Source organism: Palaemon carinicauda, chromosome 7, assembly GCF_036898095.1.
Source record: "Palaemon carinicauda isolate YSFRI2023 chromosome 7, ASM3689809v2, whole genome shotgun sequence".
Classification (NCBI taxonomy): domain Eukaryota; kingdom Metazoa; phylum Arthropoda; class Malacostraca; order Decapoda; family Palaemonidae; genus Palaemon; species Palaemon carinicauda.
The window spans coordinates 10,976,157-11,002,997 of NC_090731.1; the positions used below are offsets into that span (position 1 = coordinate 10,976,157).

Consider the following 26,841-nt stretch of genomic DNA (forward strand, 5'->3'; position numbering starts at 1 on the left):
TGAATTATAAGACCAAATGTGCGTTCAAGATAGGTTTGAATGGTGCAATGTGTATAAGGGGTCCAACACACTGCTGATGAGCCTTCTGTGTGCACATAGTATTTTATATTGATCATAAACCACACAGGTGATTCATCTCCCATTCAGAAGTTGCATGATGAATTTATGAGAGTTGTTCACATCTTGAGCCACCTCTTGTTTAATGGTAGGTAGGTAGTAGGTTGGCCAGGGGCCCCAGCCACCCGTTGAGAGACTACCGCTAGAGAGTTATGGTGTCCTTTGACTTGCCAGACAGTACTACACTGGATCCTTCTCTCTGGTTATGGTTCACTTTCACTTAGCCTACGCATATACCGAATAGTATGGCATATTCTTTACAGATTCTCCTCTGTCCTCATACACCCGAGAACACAGATTATCAAACAATTCTTCTTCACCCAAGGGGTTAACTACTGTACTGTAATTGTTCAGGGGCTACTTTCTTCTTGAAAAGGGGAGAAGAGACTCTTTAGCTAGGGTAAGCTGCTCTACTAGGAGAAGGACACTCCAAATTTAAACCACTGTTCTCTAGTCTTGGATAGTGCCATAGCCTCTGTACCATGGTCTTCCACTGTCTTGGGTTAGAGTTCTCACGCTTAAGGGTACACTCGGGCACATTTTCTGTCAGGTTTCTTTTTGTCTTGTTTTGTTAAAGTTTTTTATAGTTTATGTAGGAAATATTTATTTAGATGATGTTACTGTTCTTGAAATATTTTAATTTTCCTCGTTTCCTTTCCTCACTGGGCTATTTTCCCTGTTGGGGCCCCTGGGCTTATAGCATCCTGCTTTTCCAACTAGGGTTGTAGCTTAGCAAATAATAATAATAATAATAATAATAATAATAATAATAATAATGGTACTGCTCCCTTACAGAGAGGCTTAGAACATAATAAAGCAAACTTGAATACATTTCATTTCACAAATGTCTACAGATACTACTTCTTTAGGACTCTTATCGATGTAGAGGTCTTTCTCTACCACTTCAGAATTTTACCTCGTTGTGCTTTGACAAAGAACCCATAAATCATGGGAGCCATAACTAGGCCTACCTATAAACGATACCAGGGAGAAAGTAACCTATATATGAACATACAGAGTTTAGGGTCATGTGAACTAATATCTGTTGCACAGAATGACACAAGCATGCATTAATATACCTTTGTTTTAAGTTAAAACATAGGTATCCTATATTTTAACTTGAAACCAAGGTATATTAATGCATGCTTGTGTGATTCTGTGCAACAGATAATACTTGCAATGTTCCGTTGGGTTTCTTCCACATAACCCTAAAGTCTGTATGTTCATATATAGGTTACTTTCTCCCTAATATCATTTATAGGTAGGTCTATAAATAATAATAATAATAATAATAATAATAATAATAACATTTAATGATCATTAATAATAATAATTATTGATAATAGCAATAATAATAATAATAATAATAATAATAATAATAATAATGGCATGGGTGCCAAATGTATCCAGTGGGTTTAATATCTGACTGGCCGTACCTGTCTCCACAGCTGTGCATTATCACCTTCTGGCACGGATTCGAGAGAATTAACAAGTATCAATCGTGTAAGGTAGAATGGATTATTCTCATTCATTGAGAATCTTCCCATACGAGACAAACCACCCCTTTATTAACGAACTTCTTCGATCTGAAACACTTCACACCAAAGTGACGGTGACTGTGAGTGAGATCAAAGTTCCCTCATGAAATTTTCTTAGGCTATATCTATTGTATAAAAGGAACGTTTTCCAGCTGTTTTGGGTTAGGGTTCTCTTGCTTGAGAGTACACTCAAGAACACAAATTCTATTTTTTTTCTCTTCTTGTTTTGTTAAAATTTTCACAACTTATATAGGAGATATTTGTTTTAATGTTATTGTTCTTAAAATATTTCATTTTTCCTTGTTTCCTTTTCTCACTGAGCTATTTTCCCTGTTGGAGCCCCTGGGCTTATAGAATCCTGCTTTTCCAACTAGGGGTGTAGCTTAGCAAGAAATATCCATAACGATAACAACAATGTTCATCCATTTGTTCATAAATGGGAGTCTTAATTCTATTGAAAATGGGGAGTAAATAGCAATAAAATGTAGGAATAGGTGCATAACACTGAATAAGAAAGAATAGGCTTTGATATCTAGGAATCACTAGAGTGAGTGCAATTGAGGATAAATAACACCGTGTGTCAGAGGGTTTAACAAGATACTGTTGGGATAAACGGCTGTGTTGATATACAGGGTATAGTTCTGTTATTGAATCATTGGAGGAATTGTAAGAAATTATAGAAGATTTGAATAGAGAAAGCAGAAATGTAAGGCTGAAAATGAATATGAGTAAAACTAAGATAATGTTCAATGAAAATGCAGAGACAACGAATACGGGTTATGGACGAACCTCTCAGAGATTATTAATGAATATACGTACTTAGGACAGATAGTAAGTGTTTCCCTCAGAACAGAGGGATAAGCATGGGATGGGGAGCTTCTGGTAAACAAAAATGATATTGTGAAATGTAAAATGCCACTTTCTCTAAAAAGAAAAGTATCTAATCAAATGGTCCTACCAGTATTAAATTATACATCAGAAACTTGGACCCTTAGAACATAAGCTATTTACAATTCAAAGAGATATGGAAAGCATAATGGTGGTAATAACACTAAGAAAGAGAAAAAGAGCAATGTGGATACGAGAGCAAACTATGGTAGAGGGTATTCTAACATGTAAGAAAAAGAAATGGACATGGGCAGGACATATAATGAGAATGACAGACAATAGATGGACCTTATGAATAACAGAATGGGTCCCTAGAGATTGCAAAAGAAGCAGGGGAAGGAAAACAAGACAGTGAATTGACGAACCGAGAAATTTTGCGGGTGCGGACGGGCATAGAAAGACCATTAACAGACGGGAGTGGAAGCAATTTGCATGCGCTGTGTGTACGAGCGTAAGAATGTCCATGAGAACACCAGACATAATTTCCTGACCTATACAAACACGTACATAACTCATACGCAACACGTAACACTAGAAAGGGGAGGAGACCGAGCGAGCATGTCATGGGAACGCGGAAATCAAACACATTTTGACAACTAACTTTCTAATCTCCAGCCATCGCACTGATCGATGGCAATGGTGGACGTTCGCCAGGAGAGAGAGAGAGAGAGAGAGAGAGAGAGAGAGAGAGAGAGAGAGAGAGAGAGAGAGAGGTACTTCGCTTTACGGTAGGTGACGGCTAAAACTTTAATTAGCGGGTTTCAAATTTCCACAAATAAAAAAAAAAAAAAAAAAAAAAAATTGAGGAAAGAAATTGGCTCGTATTAGATCAGTGGAATTTTGACCATATGAACACAGCACTGGGACCAGGGAGCCCATTCTGAGCCAACAAGACTGTACAACCAGATGAAAGTAGTGTGAACTGAGGTAGATTAAAAGAGTAGAAAGTGGTTGCAGGTTGTTACGCCTATAGAATACTGCATGGATTACATTGATATTACTATTAGGCCTACCCTACGGAGGTAAAGATATCACATTTACGGATTTGTATTAAAACCAGTTCGGTTTAAAGGTCACTCATGAATAGCAGTGGCAAGGGACAGTGACAAGGCCCTTGAGACTCACCATATATTATTATTATTATTATTATTATTATTATTATTATTATTATTATTATTATTATTATTACTTGCTAAGCTGTAAACCTTGGAAAAGCAGGATGCTATAAAGCAGAGGGCTCCAATAGGGAAAATAGCCCAGTGAGGAAAGAAAAAAGAGAACTACAAGAAAAGTAATTAACAATTAAAATAAAAATGATTTAAGAACAGTAACAACATGAAAATAATTCTTTCATATATAAACAATAAAAATTTTAAAAACAAAACGAAAAAAAAAATAAGATAGAATAGTGTGCTCGCGTGTACCCTCAAGCAAGAGAACTCTACCCCGAGACAGTGAAAGACCATGGTACACAGACTACGGCACTACCCAAAAGAGAACAATGGTTTGATTTTGGAGTGTCCTCCTAGAAGAGCTGCTTACCATAGCTAAAGAGTCTCTTCTACCCTTACCGAGCAGCCAAGCAGCCTCTTCATCAAGCCAGGACCAGGGAGAGCCAGACAATGGCAACTTATGATTCAGCAGGTAGAACTATAGGCTCCCCTAAACTTCCCAACCCTAGCTCACAGTGATAGTGAGGTTGCAGACACTAATAGAAACTACCGAGCTTAAAGATTCTCGAATTCCTGTCCAACAGATTGTCCTTTACGAATTGAGAAGAAAGTAACTGGTCAGACCCATCAGCTGCGTCAGAAAACAAGATGGAATTTATTTTTGGTCTTTTGGAATGATTACAACTGCTCAAATTCTGGAATTCGTCTGAAAATTTCCATTGGAGTTCTTAATCCAACTCTGATTGTTTCTCTATTTACAAAATCGTATTAAAAACTAAAGTAAATGTTTTATCAAGCAGTCTGAAGACGGCTGCTTTAATCAAACAGTACAGTAAAAAGAACAATGCTCTCTCTCTCTCTCTCTCTCTCTCTCTCTCTCTCTCTCTCTCTCTCTCTCTCTCTCTCTCTCTCTCTCGTGAAATTACAGTCTCCGATCTCTTTTTGTAATGTCAGTTACTCATTAAATCTCCAATCACTTATTATTTTCTCCTTCGGGCTTTTCAAAAGGAATATTAATCCAAATCATTTTATATTCAAGCTATAAAAATGGCTTAGATATTTTATAGATAAAATAAAGATTATGAAAATTGTATTTGAAATAAGTAACTCGTTTACACCATAGTGTCTTTTTAATTAGATATTGATTCACCAAACGTTGCATATATAATAAGTTATTCACAATCTTCTATCAACAGCTTATAGCAAACTTTCAACTGGGGGTTACGTGAAACTGGAAGAGTTGGAAGACCCAGGCGTACACGGCTGAGGACTTTGAAACGTTAAGTAGATGATGAATGAAGAAGTTTTGATTTAAAGGTTCGAGAAAGAGACAGCTGGCGAAATTTAACCGAGGCCCTTTGCGTCAATAGGCGTAGGAGATGATGAAGATGATGATGATACTGATGATGATGATGATAATGAAGATGATGATGATGATGATTGCATCTTGCTTTTCCAACCAGGGTTATAGCTTAGCTTGCAATACTAATAATAATAATAATAATAATAATAATAATAATAATAATAATAATAATAATCGCACACATTTTCATCAATAGCCGATCTAAACCAATTTTTTCCTTCTAAAGGCCGTGATCGGTTTTTAACAAGCCGAGAAAAAAAAATCCGTTTAGAGAGAGAGAGAGAGAGAGAGAGAGAGAGAGAGAGGGAGAGAGAGAGAGAGAGAGAGAGAGAGAGAGAGAGAGAGAGAGAGAGAGAGAGAGAGAGAGAGAGTTATAACCGTGCGTGTGTGTGATCTGAGCACCGGCCTTGCTCCGGCAACCAAGTTGCCAATGGAAAAAAGTTATCATTGGAACTCCAGAAGTCGTTGTGGAAAGATATACTATACGTCTCCAGGTCCTTATTCTGCTCGGGAGTGAATTGTTCCACTTCGATATTTTGTCTGGCAGGTAGGCCTATTGACGGTTACGTTAATTGTCCCTACAACTTGGCATTATTCAGTATTTAAGCAGTTTTACGAAAAAAGTGTCGAATTATAGTGGTATTATATATCTCCAATTTGTGAAATAGTTATAATACTTTAAAATACAGCTAATTAATTGAATATCTAAAAATAAAACTAGAGTTTAGTGCTGATATACAACGAAGAGATTGAAGATCTTGAAATTTAGAGAAATAAAAAAACTAGTTTAGTGTCTATCAATGTTGGATAGTTTTTTTTTATTTCAAATTATGTTACCTTCAACTGTAACTAGAGACAATTGTCCATCAATGATTATATTTTAATGAAAGAAAACATTTTAGTTTAGGTGGCCATTTTTATTGTTTGAGTAAAATACATTACGCAGTAACGCGTTTAAGGTTAATGTCCTGTTAACACTTATATTTATTTTTTTTTAGTTTGAATTGTTGTTGGGTGAACGTTGTAAAAGTCATTGTTATCTTTAATTAACATTATTTTCTTAAAAAGCATACTCACGTACACACATTGCACACATTGCACACACACACACACACAGATATATATATATATATATATATATATATATATATATATATATATATATATATATATATATATATATATATATATATATATATAAAATTTCAACCCCTTTGATTAAAATAAAATTTTAGAATGTTAAATAGATGAGTGAATGCTAGCAAAAATAATTTAATTTGTAAATTATCATTAAAAAACACGATAGATAAAAACGATAGTAATTAAAAACTCATAATCTATGAAACATAGATATGCTATAAGGTATTGTTTACCACAAGATGGATAAATATACCTTATTCAATATCATTATAATTATTACTACAATTATTGTTATTAGTATTGTTATTATAATTATTACACTATCCTATGTAAGATAAACAAAGTTCTCTTCTAACATGGCCTATGCAGTAACGTCCCTGACTGGTGAACGCCAGACTGGGGTTCGAGCCCCGCTCAAACTCTTTAGTAGCTTTGGTCGTTGCAACCTCACCATTTTTATGAGTCAAGGATGGCGGGTTTGGGGGAGCTTAGGGGATAGTAGGCTGGCCAAGGCACCTTTGACTAACAAGATAGTAATACATTGTATCCTCTCTGGTTACGGTTCACTTTCCCTTTGCCTACACATACACCGAATAGTCTGGCCTAGTCTTTACAGATTCTTCTCTGTCCTCATACACCTGACAACACTAGGATTACCAAACAATTCTTCTCTCAAGGGGTTAACTACTACACTGTAATTGTTCAGTGGCTACTTTCCTCTTGGTAAGGATTGAAGAGACTCTTTAGTTATGGCAAGCACCTCTTCTAGGAGAAGGACACTCCAAAATTAAACCATTGTTCTCTAGTCTTGGGTAGTGCCATAGCCTCTGTAACATGGTCTTCCACTGTCTAGTTAGAGTCCTCTTGCTTGAGGGTACACTAAAGCACGCTATTCTATCTAATTTCTCTAATGGTTTTGTTAAATGTTTTCTAGTTTATATAGGAAATATTTGTTTAGGTGTTGTTACTGTTCCTAAAATATTTTATTTTTCCTTATTTCCTTTCCTCACAGGGCTATTTTTCCTGTTGGAGCCCTTAGACTTATAGCATCCTGCTTTTCCAACTAGGGTTGTAGCTTAGCAAATAATAATAATAATAATAATAATAATAATAATAATAATAATAATACTCAGTGATGTGTTCTTATTGGCGATAGGCTAAGAAGGAACGTAAAATGAATTATTTATTTATGTGTGAGAACGGAATTAATAGAGTAGGCCTACATTGTAAAACACACATGACGGATCTCGGTAATTAGTTTATACGTATACCAGGTTTATTAATATTAACTTTATTCTAATAAGGCATCCTAGGCTTGCCTAATATTCTTTATAATTTACTCGTGTGAACTTTGGATTCTTCACTGTACGTAAACGTCCATAGATTCGGTGAACGGAGAAATGTAAATAAACGAGCGAGCTGGAAGTTATTATTATTATTGTTGTTGTTGTTGTTGTTGTTACTAGCTAAGCTACAACCCTAGTTACAAAAGCAGGATGCTATAAACCCAAGGGTTCCGACAGGGTAAAATATATCCCAGTGAGAAAAGGAAATAAGGAAATAAACCAAATGAGAAGTAATGAACAACGAAAATAAAATATTCTAAAAAGAGTAACAACATTTAAAATAAATCTTTCATATATAAACTACTAAAACTTCAATAAAAACAAGAGAAAGATAAATAAGATAGAATAGTGTGCCTGAGTGTACTCTCAGATATGTAAGCTTGACGCTTCCTGTACGCAAGAGCCCGTGCCTTCAGCGAGGTAAGGCAATCTAAAAACAAACGATGCTTCCGGTCCTTGAGAGTCTACTGACCACATCCATTAGTTGGAACTTTAAAAGAAAACCACCAGAAATGTGTGGCTTATCAAATGGCAACAATAACCAACCCGCATTCAACAGGCAAAACCAAAAAATCCTATAATTTGCAACAACCCTAATTGCAGAAGTGGTCAATTCAAGCAGACATCTTGACTGAGTCATGATAATATTTATAACTTGCTGGTGAGGATCGGCCTGGTCAAAGACCTACATTCTCACTCATATGGAAATTACTATGTGTAGGCCTATATATCTTATTTGCTATAAACAAAACTTCTTAAGAAAACTATGCTAAATTTCTTATAGAATATCGCTGTAGCTCAAATGTAGATTACATTCCAGCTATGTCAAGACAACGAACATGGTTGAAAGGAGTTTTGATGAATTTGGTGTTAGGTCGAGAAACAATGAAATGCCGGTGACATGTCTAGAAAATTGAACTAGGTGTTATTAACCAAACATATAGATATATGAAGCCCTTAAATTCTAAGGGTGGTATCAAAGCTACTAACTAGTAAAATAAACGGTGTTCTGGAACAAGCTTTCAAATTTCGACTCTGTGAAGTTCCCCCTTTTTCATGCTTGGACAATTCAACCATTTAATCCATACAATAAAATCAGGCCAAAGTGTGGTAGATTTACTGAACAGTGGCCTGAATTCAATCACTATAACAAGTAAATTGCGTTGTTTTTTATCTGCATACAACCATCAGATCTGGTATCATGAAGAAAGTGCTATGAATTATTATATAATAACCACGTCGCCCTCAGTCTAGAATTTTCATAGAGGCTTACAAATGATCGGTCTAGATTTGTCTATTGTTGGTTGACCTAATCTTTCATTACATACCTTGATCCACTAAACTTGAAATAAGCCAATCCCTGCTTCGATCATGGTACGATGTCGTCTGTTCTTCAATACCATTTCTCTTTAGCAACTGGTAGAAGTCTGCTATAGCCATAGTCTCTGTACAATGGTCTCCGTCTGTCTTGGGGTAGAGTTCTCTTGCTTGAGAGTACACTCGGGCACACCTTTTTGTTATCATATATATTTTCCTCTTGTTTTTTGTCATTTATATGGAGGATATATGAGTATTCAATTACTGTTCTTAAAATATTTTATATTGTTCATTACTTCTCATGTAGTTTATTAATTTCCTTCTTTCCTGTCCTCACTAGGCTATTTTACCCCGTTGGACACCTTGGGCTTATAGCATCCTGCTTTTCCAGCTGGGGTCGTAGCTTGACAATATTAAATGCGAAAGCAACGATTTATAATGGTAAAAGTTTCACACATCCTGCTTGAAACTTTTGTATATAGATTTTCCTATCCTAAACACTGTAGATTATCATGATTTTCTTTTAAAGAATTACAATAATGACGAAACTACGAAAGCTTTAACCGCTCATCTCTAATAAATAACAGCAGTTTGGACTATCGTTGAAGTTGCGGGAGTAATAAATAACTTAGGTTTGTTGACCAAACTGGTGAGACTGTGTTTTCCTAGTTGGGGCTGTCATTATTGTCTACGTTAAAGAAATTGTATGTTTTGCTAGATCTTACAATTTTGTACAATTTCCTCTTACTTCTATATCCATCATTACATTTTTTATCAGTTTTTTTTAGATCCTTATAACATTTTCCTCCATTACTCTGGTTCTCGTGGATATTAACTCCTGTTATTTACAATTCTGTCCTTTTACATGTTCCCCGTATCATTAAATGCTTCCTGTCTACGTTTTGGTATTGAAATTACTGTCAACATCCCAGTTATTATCTGATTTTTATTTGCTATTTTTACCAATTATCATGTCAGGCTGGGTAGCATCGTTGTTTTTATTGTATTGTCTCAAGATTTTTCTGTTGTCATACCCTTTTTTATTATTATGATTGCTGGTTATTAGCATTGCCTGAATCCATCGTTCTAATTGACTCTAGGTCATTAAGTATACCCCAGCATCTATTATTATTATTATTATTATTATTATTATTATTATTGTTGTTGTTGCTAGTGTACGCGACCCGTCAAAAAAAACAGCTAAATGTTTAGATAGAAATGCACACATACATACATGCGCACGCACACAAATTCAACCCTTCCCACACCCTCCCCACTCCCTAACTATAACTCCCCATCTCACCAGGGTATAACTACTCCCTCTTCCCAGACGGACGGCGAGCGACGTTTTGTCGCTGAGCGAGACCGGAATATATATATATATATATATATATATATATATATATATATATATATATATATATATATATATATATATATATATATACTCTCTCTCACTCTCTCTCTCTCTCTCTCTCTCTCTCTCTCTCTCTCTCTCTCTCTCTCTCTCTCTCTCTCTCTCTCTATATATATATATATATATATATATATATATATATATATATATATATATATATATATATATATAGAGAGAGAGAGAGAGAGAGAGAGAGAGAGAGAGAGAGAGAGAGAGAGAGAGAGAGAGAGACTTGCTCTTTATTATATAGCCTATTCTACTGATGATGCATTTTTTTCCCTTTTCCTCTTCAATATATCTAGATTCTGAATTTGAAGATGGTTCTAAGCTGGCTAAAAGAGATGCTCCATTGATATTTTTGTACGTAGCCACCTTCATGTTAAAAATAGATTGCATAAACCAATGAAAAGTGGTAGGCCTACGTCTCTCTTGTGAATATGTGCAAGTTAAACTACATAAAGAAAGTAGGCCTACTGGTGTTTATAAAGATGGTAAAATAATGCCATGCTTTAGAAACGAAATAATGACGATAAAAAAGAAGCATTATCATGCTGTTTGATCCATTAATCATTCAGTTTTTAAAGAATTTGCGCCAAATCATCATTCTTAGCTTATTTCAAACCGAGAGTCATGCTGCTTTCATAAGCATGCGACGAACACTAGGTCAAGAACTTTAGTTCGCTGATATTACTTCCATTCTCGACTAATTCACCTTAATTTTTAAAATGGAAACAATAATGGAAAAACATACATAAAGAAAACGTGTGTACATGATAGTGGAAGAGTAATAATCGGAAAAAAAGCCGTGATTTTATCTATATCTAATTCCAGGAGATCATTTATCACTTATATTTCCGCTTGAAAAAAAACTGTAAATCTGTAAAAAAAAACTGTAAAAAAACTGTGAGAACCGTTTTGTGCTTAAGGCATTGTTCTTTCAATCTCAACCACAGTCGATTTTCACCACTATTGAGGGTGGTTAGAAAATGACGCACTGAAAATTCTGGAGGATGGACTCGATTCACAGGGCCAATTATCTTTTATAAAAAGAAAAGAACAGAAAATAGACAGAACTGTTTTAGCTCTAGGGCAGCCCAGTTCATAACACGCCTCTCCCCCCCCCCCCTACCCGAGGACAAACAAGACCGTTAATTAAGCCTATTCACCGTCTCACCCAACATATGCAAACTCATTTATATAATACTTAATCTTGGACTGTCAAATTGCAAATGTTTGAACTGTGTTTACTGCTCTATTTAATTTAAGACAGCGTGTTTATTAATAAACAATGCTCTTTCGATACCTCATCATGATCGTGCTAACAATGGATTTTTTAAAAATAGTTGTACCAGTGTATGGCATAGATATAAAGTGATCGGCCATGTATAGCCTACCTGATAACTATCGATTAGAAAAAAAAAAAAACTTTTAGCTTTTTACTTTGTCTTTGGAAGTAGTTTCGTGTTTATAAATTTAGATTGGGAAAAAGTAAGAATTAACATCAATGGGGATATCTTAACAACTTAAGATTTCCAAATGACATAGTTCTATTTAGTGAATCAAAGCAGGAATTGCCAATGATATAAGATTTGAATAAAGCAGAAATGTAGGACTGATAATTGATATGAGTAAAACAAATCTTTAAAAATTATTAGATGAATATACATATTTAGAACAGACAGTGTTTTCCCAGGACATGAGACCGAAATTAAAAGAAAGATAAGCATATGGATGGGGAGCTAATAGTGAACAAAATTAAATTATGAAAGTTATAACCTTTCTCTAAAAAGAAAAGAATTCAATCAGATTGTCCTACCGGTATCAACTTATGCATTAGAAATTTGGAGCCTTGCTAAAGCCCAAGAACATAAGCTAGTTACAAGTTACAATTCAAAGAAATATGAAATTAATAATGATGAGAATAACACTAAGTGACAGGAAATAGAACAACATGGATACGAGACCAAACTAAAGTAGAGGATATTCTAACATGCAAGAAAAAGAAATGGACATGGGCAGGACATAGCATTAGAATGAGACGAAAATTGACAGAATGGGTCCCTATATATTTCAAACTAAGCAAGGGAAGGAAGAGAAGACAATGGATTGACGAGCTAAAAAAAAAAAAGGTATAGACTGACTGACGCGAATGGAAGGACATACCTGAGGCCTTTGTCCTGCAGTGGACTAGCTACGTCTGATGATGATATTTTGTGCGTGCATATCACATTATGGATGTTAAATGGGAATGAACGAAAGGTAGAAGATATTAAAATGAATTGTTTACATAGATTGACAATGTGAAAAGTTGTGATATCTGTAGCGGTGTAAAGGTAACATATTTAGACCTATCAATTAGAACAACTGAAGTTGGGTTTGTCATGTATTATATATTATATATAAGAAGGAAGTTCATTTCCTTAAACTACTGTATTGATTCTATTAATATATTATACGATCAGAATTCTTCCATTGAAAAGGAAAAGTTATACTTGCGTAGCCAAAAGGGCGTGAAGCAGAACAGTGAAAAAAAAATGTAAACAGAAGGATGCCGAGTTGTAAAAACCATTGCCTAGGCTACTTATAGAAAAGTAACCCAGATTTAAACAGATAATGTGGAGTAGGTTAGAGTTATATGTTCAGTAGGTTATAAATAAAAATCTGAAATCCGTTTGTTGAACTGGGTGATGTGCTTTTGTTAATGACAATGAATAGAAATTTTATTTCAGTACTAAAGTCATGAAATATTCATTGTTTTAGAATAGGAATTTAAAACTAAACTAAGGGATCTTAATATCTTAAAAGTTAAAGGCAATTAAACCTCTGATATCTATGTGTGTAATCCTGTATATATATATATATATATATATATATATATATATATATATATATATATATATATATATATATATATATATATATATATATATATAGGTAGATAGATAGATAGATAGATAGATACAGATGTATATGTGTGTTCTAAACCTGGATTTTCGCTCCAAGCTGTTTTCATGTGCATATTGTTCTCTCTCTCTCTCTCTCTCTCTCTCTCTCTCTCTCTCTCTCTCTCTCTCTCTCTCTCTCTCTCTCTCTCGTAATCATCATAAAATTTCTTATATAAATTTCAACCTAAATTTGTATATTGATGTACATATTCCGGAAGGTTTGCAGGTGTTACGTTGTGTATAAAGAAATTTATGCGTCTAAGTATTATCTGTCAAAAAATCTACTTATTATGATATTTGTTTTGAGCATTTCTAAGATTTCCATCGAGAGAGAGAGAGAGAGAGAGAGAGAGAGAGAGAGAGAGAGAGAGAGAGAGAGAGAGAGAGAGAGAGAGAGAGAGAGAGAGGTATCAAGTTTTAACAAACGACAGTATTGATCTTCGTTAGTTGTCACTTTTCGAATCTAATGATAAAAGTTGAGATCCAATTCTCATTATAAAAATCCTTATGGACTTCATGTAAACTACCAATAGGATCCAAGTCCTTCTCAATTAGGACCTGATTAACATTAGAAGTAGTATTTCTTTTGCGGTTTCTTTACAGTAATGATAAGGCCATTACAATGTAATAGAATCCCATGAATGCAGATAGCTAAGTAAGGTGGAAGCATGGTCTAGGTACACTTAGAACAGACCATGACTAAGCAGACGAAAGGGGCAGGGTGCTAACCAGTCATTGAGACCATAAAAGAAAAAAAAAAAAACTTACTCATCGAATTTGGACTGACAATCGTCCCATGAGAAATCATTAATGGCGGGAAATTGGAGAATGAAATGGTTTGAATTGCTGGTCAAAATACCGTATGATTTTTACCGTTCCTCTCTCTCTCTCTCTCTCTCTCTCTCTCTCTCTCTCTCTCTCTGCAGCATGATAATAATTAAAGTCTTTCTCTAACTGAGAAAATTGGATACAAAGAATTCTTGGCAATAGTTTCCACAAAATCATCGAACTAGAACCGATGTTTGAAATCCGGTATCGAATAAAGTATATCTACAACATCCAGTATAATTCAAATAATGAAATGTTGCGAGTAAATAAAAAACTAATTAAATATTTTGCAAAAAAAAATAGTGTTACTACAAAAGATATAACTAGAAAGAAAGTACGCAAATATACATATTTTAATCAAAATTCTCCAGAATTAGATAATTTGCAAATTATCTATTTGCAAGATGAGCATATATCAAAATTATCAACTTATAGAAGAATCATATAATTAAGAATATTCAATTCATGAAAATGTTACATTTTCATAACTTAAAACCACGAATCAGTCAGAAATGGTTCACCCTTATGAAACAGACATGGAACGTTCTTCTGTAAGGTACTGTCGAAAATAACCATTACTTTTTTAGGGCAAATGGTGTTCTGTGCATTACTCGTTGACCCACATTGTAAAAAAAAAAATAATAATAAAGTATCAGAAGTAGCTTTCTTTTCCCGCTCATTTTTTTTTTTGCTAACTGTATTGGCCTAAACTTACTCTAAAGATTGTAAGTGACTTCATGGTCAGTCTACTATGCCTATAATTCTAATCAAGAATATTATCAGCCTCTCTCTCTCTCTCTCTCTCTCTCTCTCTCTCTCTCTCTCTCTCTCTCTCTCTCTCTCTCTCTCTCTCTCTCTCCTAAGCCCAGTTACACATAATTTTCTAGACTTCTTTACCTCTGATCTACCTTTCTTTCTTCAATCTTATTTAAAATTCTTTTGATTTTTTCCCGTGATACAACCGCGTGGTTTAACCCCAGTTTGCACATCAGCATGGAATGGCCTCCTCTACCCTAGCGACTGGTAGTATTGTGCATACTTTTCATCATCATCATCATTATTATTATTATTATTATTATTATTATTATTATTATTATTATTATTATTATTATTATTATAACACAACTACCGTATTATTAATCAAAATGTTGGACCAGTAATCAAAATCGAGACATCAAAACTGATCAAATCAAGTAATTAGGAAATTTTGGGATGATTACTATTTAACTCATATCACCAATCGCTATCTGCTCCTTTATTCAAATATATTTATGGAAATGTGTATATGTATGTGTATCGACGTAAGTTTAGGTATGTATTGAAAAAACAACACCTTAAGACTGAACGAGCTATGATTCATAAACATTAATATTCTCATACTGTTATAATAAATTCGGTTATAAATATATCAGTCATCTGCTGTCTGTACGAAAATACTGAATTTAAACAATTGGTTTCCGATGTTCTCCGACCGGAAGTGAGCAAGTGGGGAGCTGGAAGTTTTGATAAGCATCTGCTAGACCTATAACGGGTCGAGGCCGGCTGCTCTGAGACATTTTATTATTTAAACCACAGAATGTGCTTATGTTGTAGGCCTATGTGTGTTTGTGTAACTGTGCGATAGAATAGCGCAACAAGGTACATCTAATAATATATATTATATTTTAGCAAATTAAAAACAGCATTTTTAATGATTTATTTACTGTTGGTTTGGTGTACAATTTCTCTTAGACTTATTTTTATACTTTTTTTTCTCATATACTGAGCTTTCTGCTTGGTATGTATTTGCTTGTTAAGATAATATAGCCATTTCCTGTTATCGGATTTGAATATATACACATTTTGAATAGATGCGACAACTAGAGTGTAAAGACCATAATAAGTATATCAATAGCGATGACTAAAGATTTTATTGATGAATTTCGTCTGTAAAGTACACAGTAAGTTTCCGGCAGTTTGGTTTCTAGGCTATCGGATGACGATTATTTATTTTGAGTTAAAGTAACAATTACATTTAGTTTTATTCCTTTTTGTGACACACACACACACACACACACACACACACACACACACACACACACACACATATATATATATATATATATATATATATAATAATAATAATAATAATTTTCACATCACCATGCTGATCCTTACGAATTGGTGATGGTAGATTTCCGTCTGATCGCTCACAGCAAACCAGCCTATAGTCCATTTCTTTTAGCGAGTCATATTTGCACCGACTCACAACGGTGCCCTTTTAGCTCGGAAAAGTTTCTTGCCCAACCTATCAGAGATCAGGAAACTTTTCCCAGCTAAAAGGGCACCGCTGCGAGTCGGTGCAATTATGACTCGCTAAAAGAAATGGACTTTAGTAGGGGTGGTCCTGACTAGTACAGTTTTGCTGACCATGGCTATACACAAACCCTTTCACCATTACATATTAAGCTAACCCCACTCAGAGGATATATATATATATATATATATATATATATATATATATATATATATATATATATATATATATATATATATATATACATACATATATATATATATATATATATATATATATATATATATATATATATATATATTATTATTATTACTGAGATAATTCACGAAAACAGTTCGGCGAACTGGAGAGCATTGCAGAATCGCTAAAGAAAATCTCTTAACTCCAAACTGTCTTTAACGGATTTTGAGTTTAAGAAAAATTGAAGAAAATAATTATTGCGTTTTACTCTCACGATTAAACCAATCAAAGCGTTCCAATGACTTGAGAAACATCTATAATAGCCTATTTATTCTCTTGCTTTTTTGTTAATTTAAAAACTATTTAAAAAGATCGAAATTTTTCAAAGGTAATGTTAGAAAGGGAAAAAGAATAATTAGTAGATGGTAAAATTAATCAGAGTTTGAGAGAGCCTACGAAGACGATTCAAAACACTGCATTTTCAGTTCTTACTCTCTTTCTCGGGCAAACAGAAATGCTAATGTAGGTTAATTGTAATGATGAAATCATTATGCATAAATCGTGAGAAGGGGCAATGACCGGAACCAAGACAAAATTCGGAATCGCCTTATGTAGCACAGGCACCACGATGACGTCATCAGAGCACATCCAGGCACTATTATGAAGGTGGTTCTTCTATTAACGTGGTTTTTGGAAGTTAGTTGGTGGTAATAATAATAATAAATATAATAATAATAATAATAATAATAATGAAGCTCATTCACTAATGATAATAGATAGGCAGAACTGGGACAATCTTATAGATAAATGAATCAGCTTTTGTATTTCATATGGAATACGATGTTATTTTTGCATTATTCTTAAAAAAAAATGATATTTGAATAAAACAAATATAAACCAAAATAATAGAATTTAGCGTGTTCGTGATTAAAAAGAATGTAATTGTATGAACAGCCACTTCATTTATGTGAAAACTACTTTCAAAATAGCCTACCACCGATTACCAACTCAGCACTTAACCATTCACCCAATTATAGAGAAAGTTTGTTAAGCATAAATTACATTTAATCCTAAGTGACAAGATCTTTCTCAAGGTAAATTACTCACTTGATAAGGTTTTCCTTTCGCCATCGTTTATTGCCTTTTCTTATCAGCTGCTTGCTCAGGAATCCACTGTACCGCACATGTTTGATTTCAAACAAGCTTGTACACTAACGATTTTGCTGTCTTGATCTTATCACTTGACACTAGCTCTTCCCTGCACTGTTATTAGACCAACCTGTGTAAGCAGAGGATACGGTTTCCTTAATTTTTGAACGATTCATGTTATGCCACAAAAAGTGTATTTACACGTTTGAAATACTTCCCTTTTTCTATAAAAAAAAACATATATTTTCCCATTTTTTTCTGTCCTTTTTCACTTGTAAGATTCTAAGAAAATATTTTTTCAACAGATAACAAACATGCGTTAATCAGTGTATATTTATATTTTGATCATTGTTCGTTTATTAGAATTAAAAAAAAAATTAATTTTTCGTCATTAATTTGCTTTTTATTTACAGGCACCCAGTATCGTAAGACGAAAGCTACCCTAATGAGAAAGAAGATCACGATGAAAATATAGAAGATGTAAAATGAAAACGGAGACAAAACAATAATAAAAAAAAGAAATATATTGAGAGCATCTTTCAAAGGTTAAAACTAAGACTGAAGTCTCAAACGTTATCCTATTCTTAACTTCTGCTTGGCTCGTGTATCATTTAAACATCGTTAGATTAAACACTGAATTAAGAATAGCGTAACGTGGAGAGGAACTTAACTTAGTACTTTTATGAAATCAGATCTGACTCGCCAAGGAAAGAAAAAATACTGCTAACGGTGAATCTAAGACTGTCAAGCAAATTAACAATTGTTGTTACTTAGTACAGCATGATGTTGACCGCATATGAATAATGGAAGATGTTAATATGTCCATCTTTATCAAGACCCAATGGTAGAATAATGTAAAAATCTAAATAAATTGGTCAAACAGTTAATAAACAAAAGGAGACCAATATAAATGAAACATAAATGGAAACTCGAAACGATAACTGAAAGACCACCAATATAAGTGAAACTTAAAAATGAAAACTTTAAATAATTACTAATCTCGTATCGTTCGAGAAGAATGGTGAAAAGCAAGTGCAAGTGATGAGAGGTTTAAGTGATCACTAATCAAGTGACATTAAATTGTCAGAAGGCTTTCGAATGACTTACAATCGAAATAAAGTATAAACTGAGACTATTCATGATCGAATGAAGACAGGATGAAGGAAATCAGAACACTCTGAAACAGAACCAGAAAGTGATTCCAAGTTCATAATACAATCTGAAACGATTTGTAAGTGAATAAATAGAATCCAAGTTCATAATACAATCTGAAACGATTTGTAAGTGAATAAATAGAATCCAAGTTCATAATACAATCTGAAACGATTTGTAAGTGAATAAATAGAATAATATTTCAAGTGACTGTTAGTGGAATTAGATTATCTCCCAGTTAAGTAGATGAAGACCTGAATTACCCAAGAAGACAGTCATCATGAAGGTAGTCGTCATAGTAGCTTTTGGCCTGGTGAGTTATTCGGCAGAAACCGAAATATCAGAGCACATAATGTCCAGTATAGTATGATTGTGGTCCGGTCCACCTTCTGCTGAATCAACAATTATAGTCTATTAACTTACGTTCCTCTTCATCATCATCATAATGTTCTCGTTTTTTACAAAACAATCTTCGTTTTCTTATTCCTGATAGTTCTGTACTAGCCTAGATTTTTTTTTTCTTCAACAGCGACCCTTATTTTCTTTGACGATAACCTATTTTTTCCTGCTAGTGTTTAAAAGAACCAGACATGTCTTCTGAAAATTAATGAACCTGAGAAACTCATTTAGTCTAGACCTCAATATTATCTTGCAAGTTTTCATTTTTCAAATGTGGTTTTGCCTCCGACAATAACAAGATTGGCGTTGTTTTTCGTGGTTGAAGTATTCATACATACGTAGGTACACGCGTAGATACATACCTATATGCAGAGAGAGAGAGAGAGAGAGAGAGAGAGAGAGAGAGAGAGAGAGAGAGAGAGAGAGAGAGAGAGAGAGAGTTAACATATTCATCTTTACTAGTCCACTGCAGAACATGTCCTTCCGCTTGCGTCTGTTAGTGGTCTTTCTATGCCAGTTCACACCGCAAACTATCTAAGTTCGTCAATCCATCGTCTTTTCTTCCTTCCCCTGCTTCTTTTCCAATCTATAAGGACCCATTTTGTTATTCGTAATGTCCATCTAATATCTGCCATTCACACACACACACACACACACACACACACACATATATATATATATATATATATATATATATATATATATATATATATATATATATATATATATATATATATATATATATAAATGCAGATCTCATTGGTTGCGTTCGTTGCAAAAAATACAAAATCAGGTACAAGCTTAGTTAGTAACAATTAAGTAAAGATTAACTTGTGAGCCAAATTTTGTATGGATAGATTTAAAGAAACATGTTTACCATTGAAGATAAAGTTGATATCTAAATCCCGTAATAAATGCAACGTAATCTAAAAAACACACGAAGCAATGACATTAACACACTTTTGATATTTTTTTTCTCTACAGAACGTATCCGGAACGTATCCGGATACACACATCATCTGAGCAAATGAGAAAATACATTGAATGATCGTAACTTGCAGACGTTGAATTACAAGTCAGTTGCTACCATGTCTGCATGACGTTATACATATCGTTTTTCATATCGACCTAAATTTCATAACGGCTGATGCAGAGGACTTGAAGACCAGTTATTTGGGTTTACTCACACACACACACACACACACACACACACACACACACACACACACACACATATATATATATATATATATATATATATATATATATATATATATATATATATATATATATATATATATATATATATATATATATATACACAGTATATATAATTAAGTAGTGATTTTGAAAATGCAATTTTAGATGAGTGTATATGCAGTATTAGGAAACTGGTTCAGATATAACAGAGGAAACTTGCATAATATATGTCCCGTTTTACAGTAATCCTTGCTTTGATATTTTCCTAAGAATAATTGTAACACTAAAGATACTAACCTATATGTACAGTTGGACAAAGGAATTCCTAGCACACCTTACTTTGAAGAAGTGCACCCTAAAACACCCTTACTGTACGGTAAATAACCAAACAGTTAGTGTAGGGAGAGAAGGCAGAGACTGTGGGTTGGGCTACACATAGGATCTAGCCCTACAGTAGGGTGGGCCATGGTGCAATTCCTCAGAGAGATGTGTGCCGGAAGTTCTTGTCCAACTTTACATAAAAAAGCTTGAGGTTATATAAAATGTAGAGTACTGTATATACTAAAAAACTAGTGGTTTCTGTAACTAATGATAATGTTACCCTTAGATGTAAAATAGAATTAGATTATAATCTGTTTTATTTTAGGTTAATGTTTTATAGCTATCTTTTTCTTTTGCAGCTTACATGCAGCACAAATACTGAAGGAAATCAAGTGGATACCATCACAGGTAGAGAAGAAAAAACAGTATATAAATCACCCTTACAGCTAAGAAGTGCCAGTGCAAACAACACTGAAAGTTTAATTATTCGTGAAGTGTACCGACCCACTTCTATCATCCAAGGTGAAGAAACAGTAAGATTAGGAACTGAGACTGAAGACCTTTTCATAGTCTTACTTTGCAATCCTAAAAGCAAAACGATTCTTGTGAAGAAAGATTTCCTTGTTAATAATGCCGTTTTAGATCATATCTGTGCAGAAGGTAGAGAAAAGGTTCCTGAAAATCACCAAGGAGATGATAGTGTAAGCTTTAGAATATCTAGGACTAAACGAGATGTTAATGATACAGAAACACCTGGGAGTGAAGCTGACCCCCAAGAGATAGAATTGCCAAAAGCAGAGCCCTGGATATTTCCAAGCAGACCCCAATCTATAGGAAACATACTAGGCCAACAAATAGCCAATCACCACAGAAGAAACCCCTCCCATGATTCGAATCTGCCTACATTATCGCTGAATTCTCGGATTCAGCCTAATCCGAGTACACCTCAGCTAGATAACAATTTGCCCCATACAACGTTAAAGCAAGACAAGATTTCCGAAATTAATGGGAAAGGACCCCTTTCAAGTGGTAATGGTATTTCCAGACAGTACTTCTTGGCCGATTCTTACTCAAGGTATCCAGAGATCCCTATCCGTCATCAGCAGAACTATTATGCTCCACCTCCCTTTCCGTCTTTGGGCGAAGCAGGAGTCAGTCTTCTTAATCTGCTGAATCCCTTAAATCTATTTAGAATGCCTGGACCGCCTCAGCCGCCCATAGGTAGCAACCCCTTGCCCTACAATAACAACAACCCCTTACCCTACAATAGCAACCCCTTACCCTACAATAACAATCCCTTACCCTACAATAACAACCCCTTACCCTTCAATAACAACCCGTTACCAAGCAGCATTAATAATTTACCATACAATAACAACCACCTGAGACATATAGCAAACCCTGTGAGGCCATCAAGTTATGATATAAGCCAGCCAACCTGGTCTGAAGCTGGACATTCCCATGGAGATGATCCTTTTCTGGAGAAAGGAAAAATAAAATACGAAATAATCAGAGACAACAAGAAACACGAATTTGGCTTTGAGTTTATGGAGGACTCCCAGCTCCGAGATGATATCTATGTTGGAAAAGATGGGAACTTGTACATCAAAGATGACAACACCTATGGAAATTCACAATCAAGTTTTGACATTGAATCATATGCTGGTGATGATAAGGACCTGTCATTTGAGGTCAGTTCATATGATGATGAAAAGGATCTATCACCTGTACAGGATAAAGGAATTCCCCAAGGAAATTTTGATGAGCCAGACATTGAGGACCCTGATACATTTGAGGAGCAGTATCAAGAACTATTGAAGAACCACAACATGAATGAAGAATCCCCAAAAGCTTATGGTACACATTTCAAAGATTTTGTCAATGGGCATCGAGGAATTTATGACATCAACAGTCTAGATTATTATGAAGGGGGTCCTTTTTCTGAAAATAAAAAACCAAATAGTTTACGCGAAGTCCCTAGCGACTGGGTTTCTACTCCACCTGGTCGTATCAATTACCCAACATACTTCTATGTGCCTAGAACTGTAATTATTCCACCAATGCACAGGTCAAGACTAAGACGACCATCACCGCCGAGAGCTGGAAGTTCTCCAACGTCTAATTTGAGATTGAGTGGGCTTAATCCTCTGAGTTCATTCCTCTTTCCATCTTCTATTTCTCGACCTTTATCACAAGGATATGATGTCAGTGATGATTTTAATCGTCTGTCAAATGGTTACAGGAAATCGACAAATTACAAAGATCTCAGTGGTACAAAAGCCCAAAGTTCCACCACATCAGGCACGAGAAAGATGACAAACGGTCACGGCTTTTATCCTGGAAATGGATTCTTCGAAGCAGATTTCCCAACAGTCTTCCAAATGTCACCATTTAAACAAAGCATGGAGCATCTATCTGCAGCCTTGCAACAAAACGGAACGCTTTTGATAGATATGAAAAATTCTACCATTACTACTGCACAGTGAGAATGCAATATATACCTTCCTGAACAGGTTTTGGGAATTCGTTAACCGACTTCATGAAAATGTAAGATGCTTCTCAAACATTCCAGAGACACTGCAGTTTTTCTTGGTCATTCAGATCGACATGACTTGGAAACAAAATCAAGGGGAGTGTTTACTGGAAAAAGATTACATTTTACTGCTTAACTTCTCATCGACTGATGATTTGGTTACTGGGTAAAGAACGAATGCCTGGAGGCATAAGCTTGCAACCATCTGAATGTGAATTCCCAATTCTACTACCAGCTACATCTGTTGATTATTGTAGATTAGTGGAAAATGTCGCAAAATAACTTCAGTTAATGCCATCCAAGCAATGACAGACTAACTGCTGGCCTTGAGGGCAAACAGTGAGCTGAATGTTATTGTGATACCAAAACTGCTTATCCATTTAGAATTATACAGTTGGTTGGTGAACATAACTGATGATTTAAAACCACCAAGTCATTAGAAATCACTGTATAGAGTTTTGAAGCTTTCTTTTCCTTATCCTGTATGATGAAAATAATCTGTGGGTCATATTTATTAAAAAAAATTTTTTTATCATTTACTTAGCTGATCGCTAAACAAGCCATAATATTAAACAACAATAATTCTCTTTGGTACCAGTTCTGCAATACCTTTGAGTCCACAGATTTTTTTTTTCCATTTAGAGGAATAGATAGAATGTGCAATTTTAATATTATGGGTATTCAATTTTCATATGTCTAGAATAAACTTCAATAATAAGAACGATTTTAGTCTATTTTCTTTCATTTCCACCCAAAAGCATTTTTATTTATTCGAGGTCCTTGTGCCCCGGTAAGAGTTCTATGCAACTTGCATCCCATATAATAATGAGAAAATTATACACAACCATGTTTTTTCACATTTTAAGACTATAGTTAATCTCTCTCTCTCTCTCTCTCTCTCTCTCTCTCTCTCTCTCTCTCTCTCTCTCTCTCTCTCTCTCTCTCTCTCTCTCTCTCAACAAACTTAATACCCAAGAAAATTCAATACTGTAGGCCAATACAGTAATCATTGAAAAATTTTCCCAAATAGCAAAGTTTCTTCTACCTTACGACTTTATTGGGTCCTGACTAATTTTCCCTTATATAAAAAAGTATCCTGGAATGATAATCTAGAATTTGAATATAAAATCAATTTTGCAATTTTGTTTCAAAACACAAATTATCCAATCTGGGTAAGATTTAAGATCAAAACTAACTTTTCCCTTGAAATGAGAGTAACAAAAGTTCTTTGGGATATCAATGACGAATATGCATGCAAAATTTCAATACATTTAAATATGGTTGCAATGGGCAATCAATTCATAATCTGCAAAAATAACAAAAGCTTCTGACCTGCGACTTTTTTTTTTTTAGATCAAAACTGACTCATTCTAAAAACAGAGTACGATAGAATATTGCTTAATTCTCAATATAAATATGAACGGCATGTTCCTTTTGAGATTAAAATATAGTTATCTGTGCCGCTAATGACAAGTACGAATTAAAAATAAGGTATTGCAATGTGAATGTCAAAACAGCAAGGTTGATAATAGGAAATATTTTGGGTGATTAAACAAATATTTCTTTCATTTGTTCCCCACCTAAGAATGACCCTATTAAAATGCTGTGCAGGACAAAAGCGTATCAAAATCAAGAAAAAAACAGTTATAATTAATAAGATAAATTAATGAATACAGGGTAAAGAATAAATAAACAGTGAACTTCACTTTACCTCAAGTAAGGAGAGTGCATTGGTGGGAGGTGGCGAAGATATGTTGCTAGGAAGGGGAGCTCCTCTATATAAACACTTTAGGTATCTGTCTTTCTGCCACTGCTGTAAGATTTTCTTTAAATGATTCAATGCATTACATTTGTAAAAATAATCTGTTTTCTACCACCTTATTTGAATGATATTTTTCTATAAAACTGTTTAACTCAGACCATTATTATCATTACTGGCCAAACCCTAGTTGGAAAAGCAAAATGCTACTAGCTCAAGCACTCCAAAATCAATAGAGAAATAATGAATAAACTATATATGATAAATGATAAAGAAAGTAGACTATTCTGAGATCCTTAATAGAAAAGCATTTGCAACTAGTTTGAACTTTTAAAGTCCACCAAGTCAACTGTTAGATTAGGAGATTAATTCATCAATCTTGTCATGGCTGGAATAAAACTTCTAGAATAAAAGGTAGCATTGGATATTTTGTTGGGGAAGACAAGACTGTAAGAATTAATTGCATTCCTAATACTACGTACACAAAGGCAAAGTCTAAGAAGATCTGAATGCAAAGGATGGTTGGAATTATAAAAAAAAATCTTATGCTAAATGCACAAAAGGAAATAACTGGTCAATAGTGCCAGAGATTAAGATCAGGAATAAGGAAGTAAAAATATCGAGTGTCATTGAACGTAATTCATGTCTACTATTTTCTACTTCTTTCAGCACCATATGATGTAATTTACAGTACATCCTATAATTACTATATTTAAAAATTTTCTTTTATGATTTACGTATATGAAAAATTACCGAAACGCATAACATTATATATCAATGGAAATGAAATTTTATCAGCTTTGCAAAATAAATGTTGTAAAGTCCTATCTGGAATAGGTTTTGTTAGTACCAAGATGAGTTAAGTAAAATGTTAGCATAAAATAAAATAAAAACTAAATGGGCCTTGATGGCCAAATCATTTGGGAGGAGCTAGGGTCCTCTAATAATAAACTGCAAGTTATTTTTACCAACTTATGATGATAGTCAGCTACAAAGATCAAAAGAAGAACAATACTCAAAACATGGTAGAAGGAAAGAATTAGAACATTGGCTCAGAATAAATTGATCACTGAGAATCTTAGGAGACTTTCTCAGTATCCTATTTATTGTGCACTTGAAGAAGAAATAAACTGAATGAATTTCTCAAAGAAATTTTGCAATCAGGAATCACGCATAGAATTTTAGATGAGTTATATATAGTTTAAGAGACATTGTCAATATAAATATCTGGATGTTGAGCAATTTTCTTTGATCTACTTATACCATCCTACTTTGAGTTTTGTTAGGGTTCAGCTTCAACCCCCATAATTTTCCCCATGCACTAATTTTTAAGATTTTCATTTAAGGATTCAGTAACCACAGGTTTATAATCAGTAGATGTAATTGATTAAGTATTAAAAGAGCAATAACAAACAATAAGCTGATAAAACTAATACTACTACTACTTCTGATATTCATATGGTCCAAACTGAGGTTTGTAAATAGTAGTAAATTAGTAATGGAAGAAGAGATTACATAGAAGAACTAACACTAAGGGAGTAGTAATCGTTATGAAAACAAGGTTGAATATGATAGAATTAAAAGAAAATATAAACAGGAGGCAGATGATACGACAGAGCATATATTTAACTGTAATGAATTAAGATAATTTAGAAGCAAAGTCATAGAATTAGGGAATTTAGATACACCAACTATAGTCTGCCCTGTGGTTGGGCCATGATGTTGCTTGGAGGCTAGCCACAGCTGTATGCTGCAGCTTTCATGTTTGTCACTTCCAAATC

The 26,841-nt window shown here is 34.2% G+C and overlaps 1 protein-coding gene across 1 annotated transcript; it reads left to right on the plus strand.

The window, feature by feature from the left end:
• The first annotated feature begins 5,534 nt into the window (after nt 1-5,534).
• On the plus strand, nt 5,535-23,970 carry LOC137643469 (uncharacterized). The gene is made up of 3 exons (XM_068376244.1): nt 5,535-5,625; nt 18,110-19,161; nt 21,128-23,970. Exons 2-3 carry the CDS (start codon nt 19,129-19,131, stop codon nt 23,252-23,254), a joined length of 2,160 nt encoding a protein of 719 aa, XP_068232345.1. The 5' UTR covers nt 5,535-5,625; nt 18,110-19,128; the 3' UTR covers nt 23,255-23,970.
• The last annotated feature ends 2,871 nt before the right edge of the window (nt 23,971-26,841 follow it).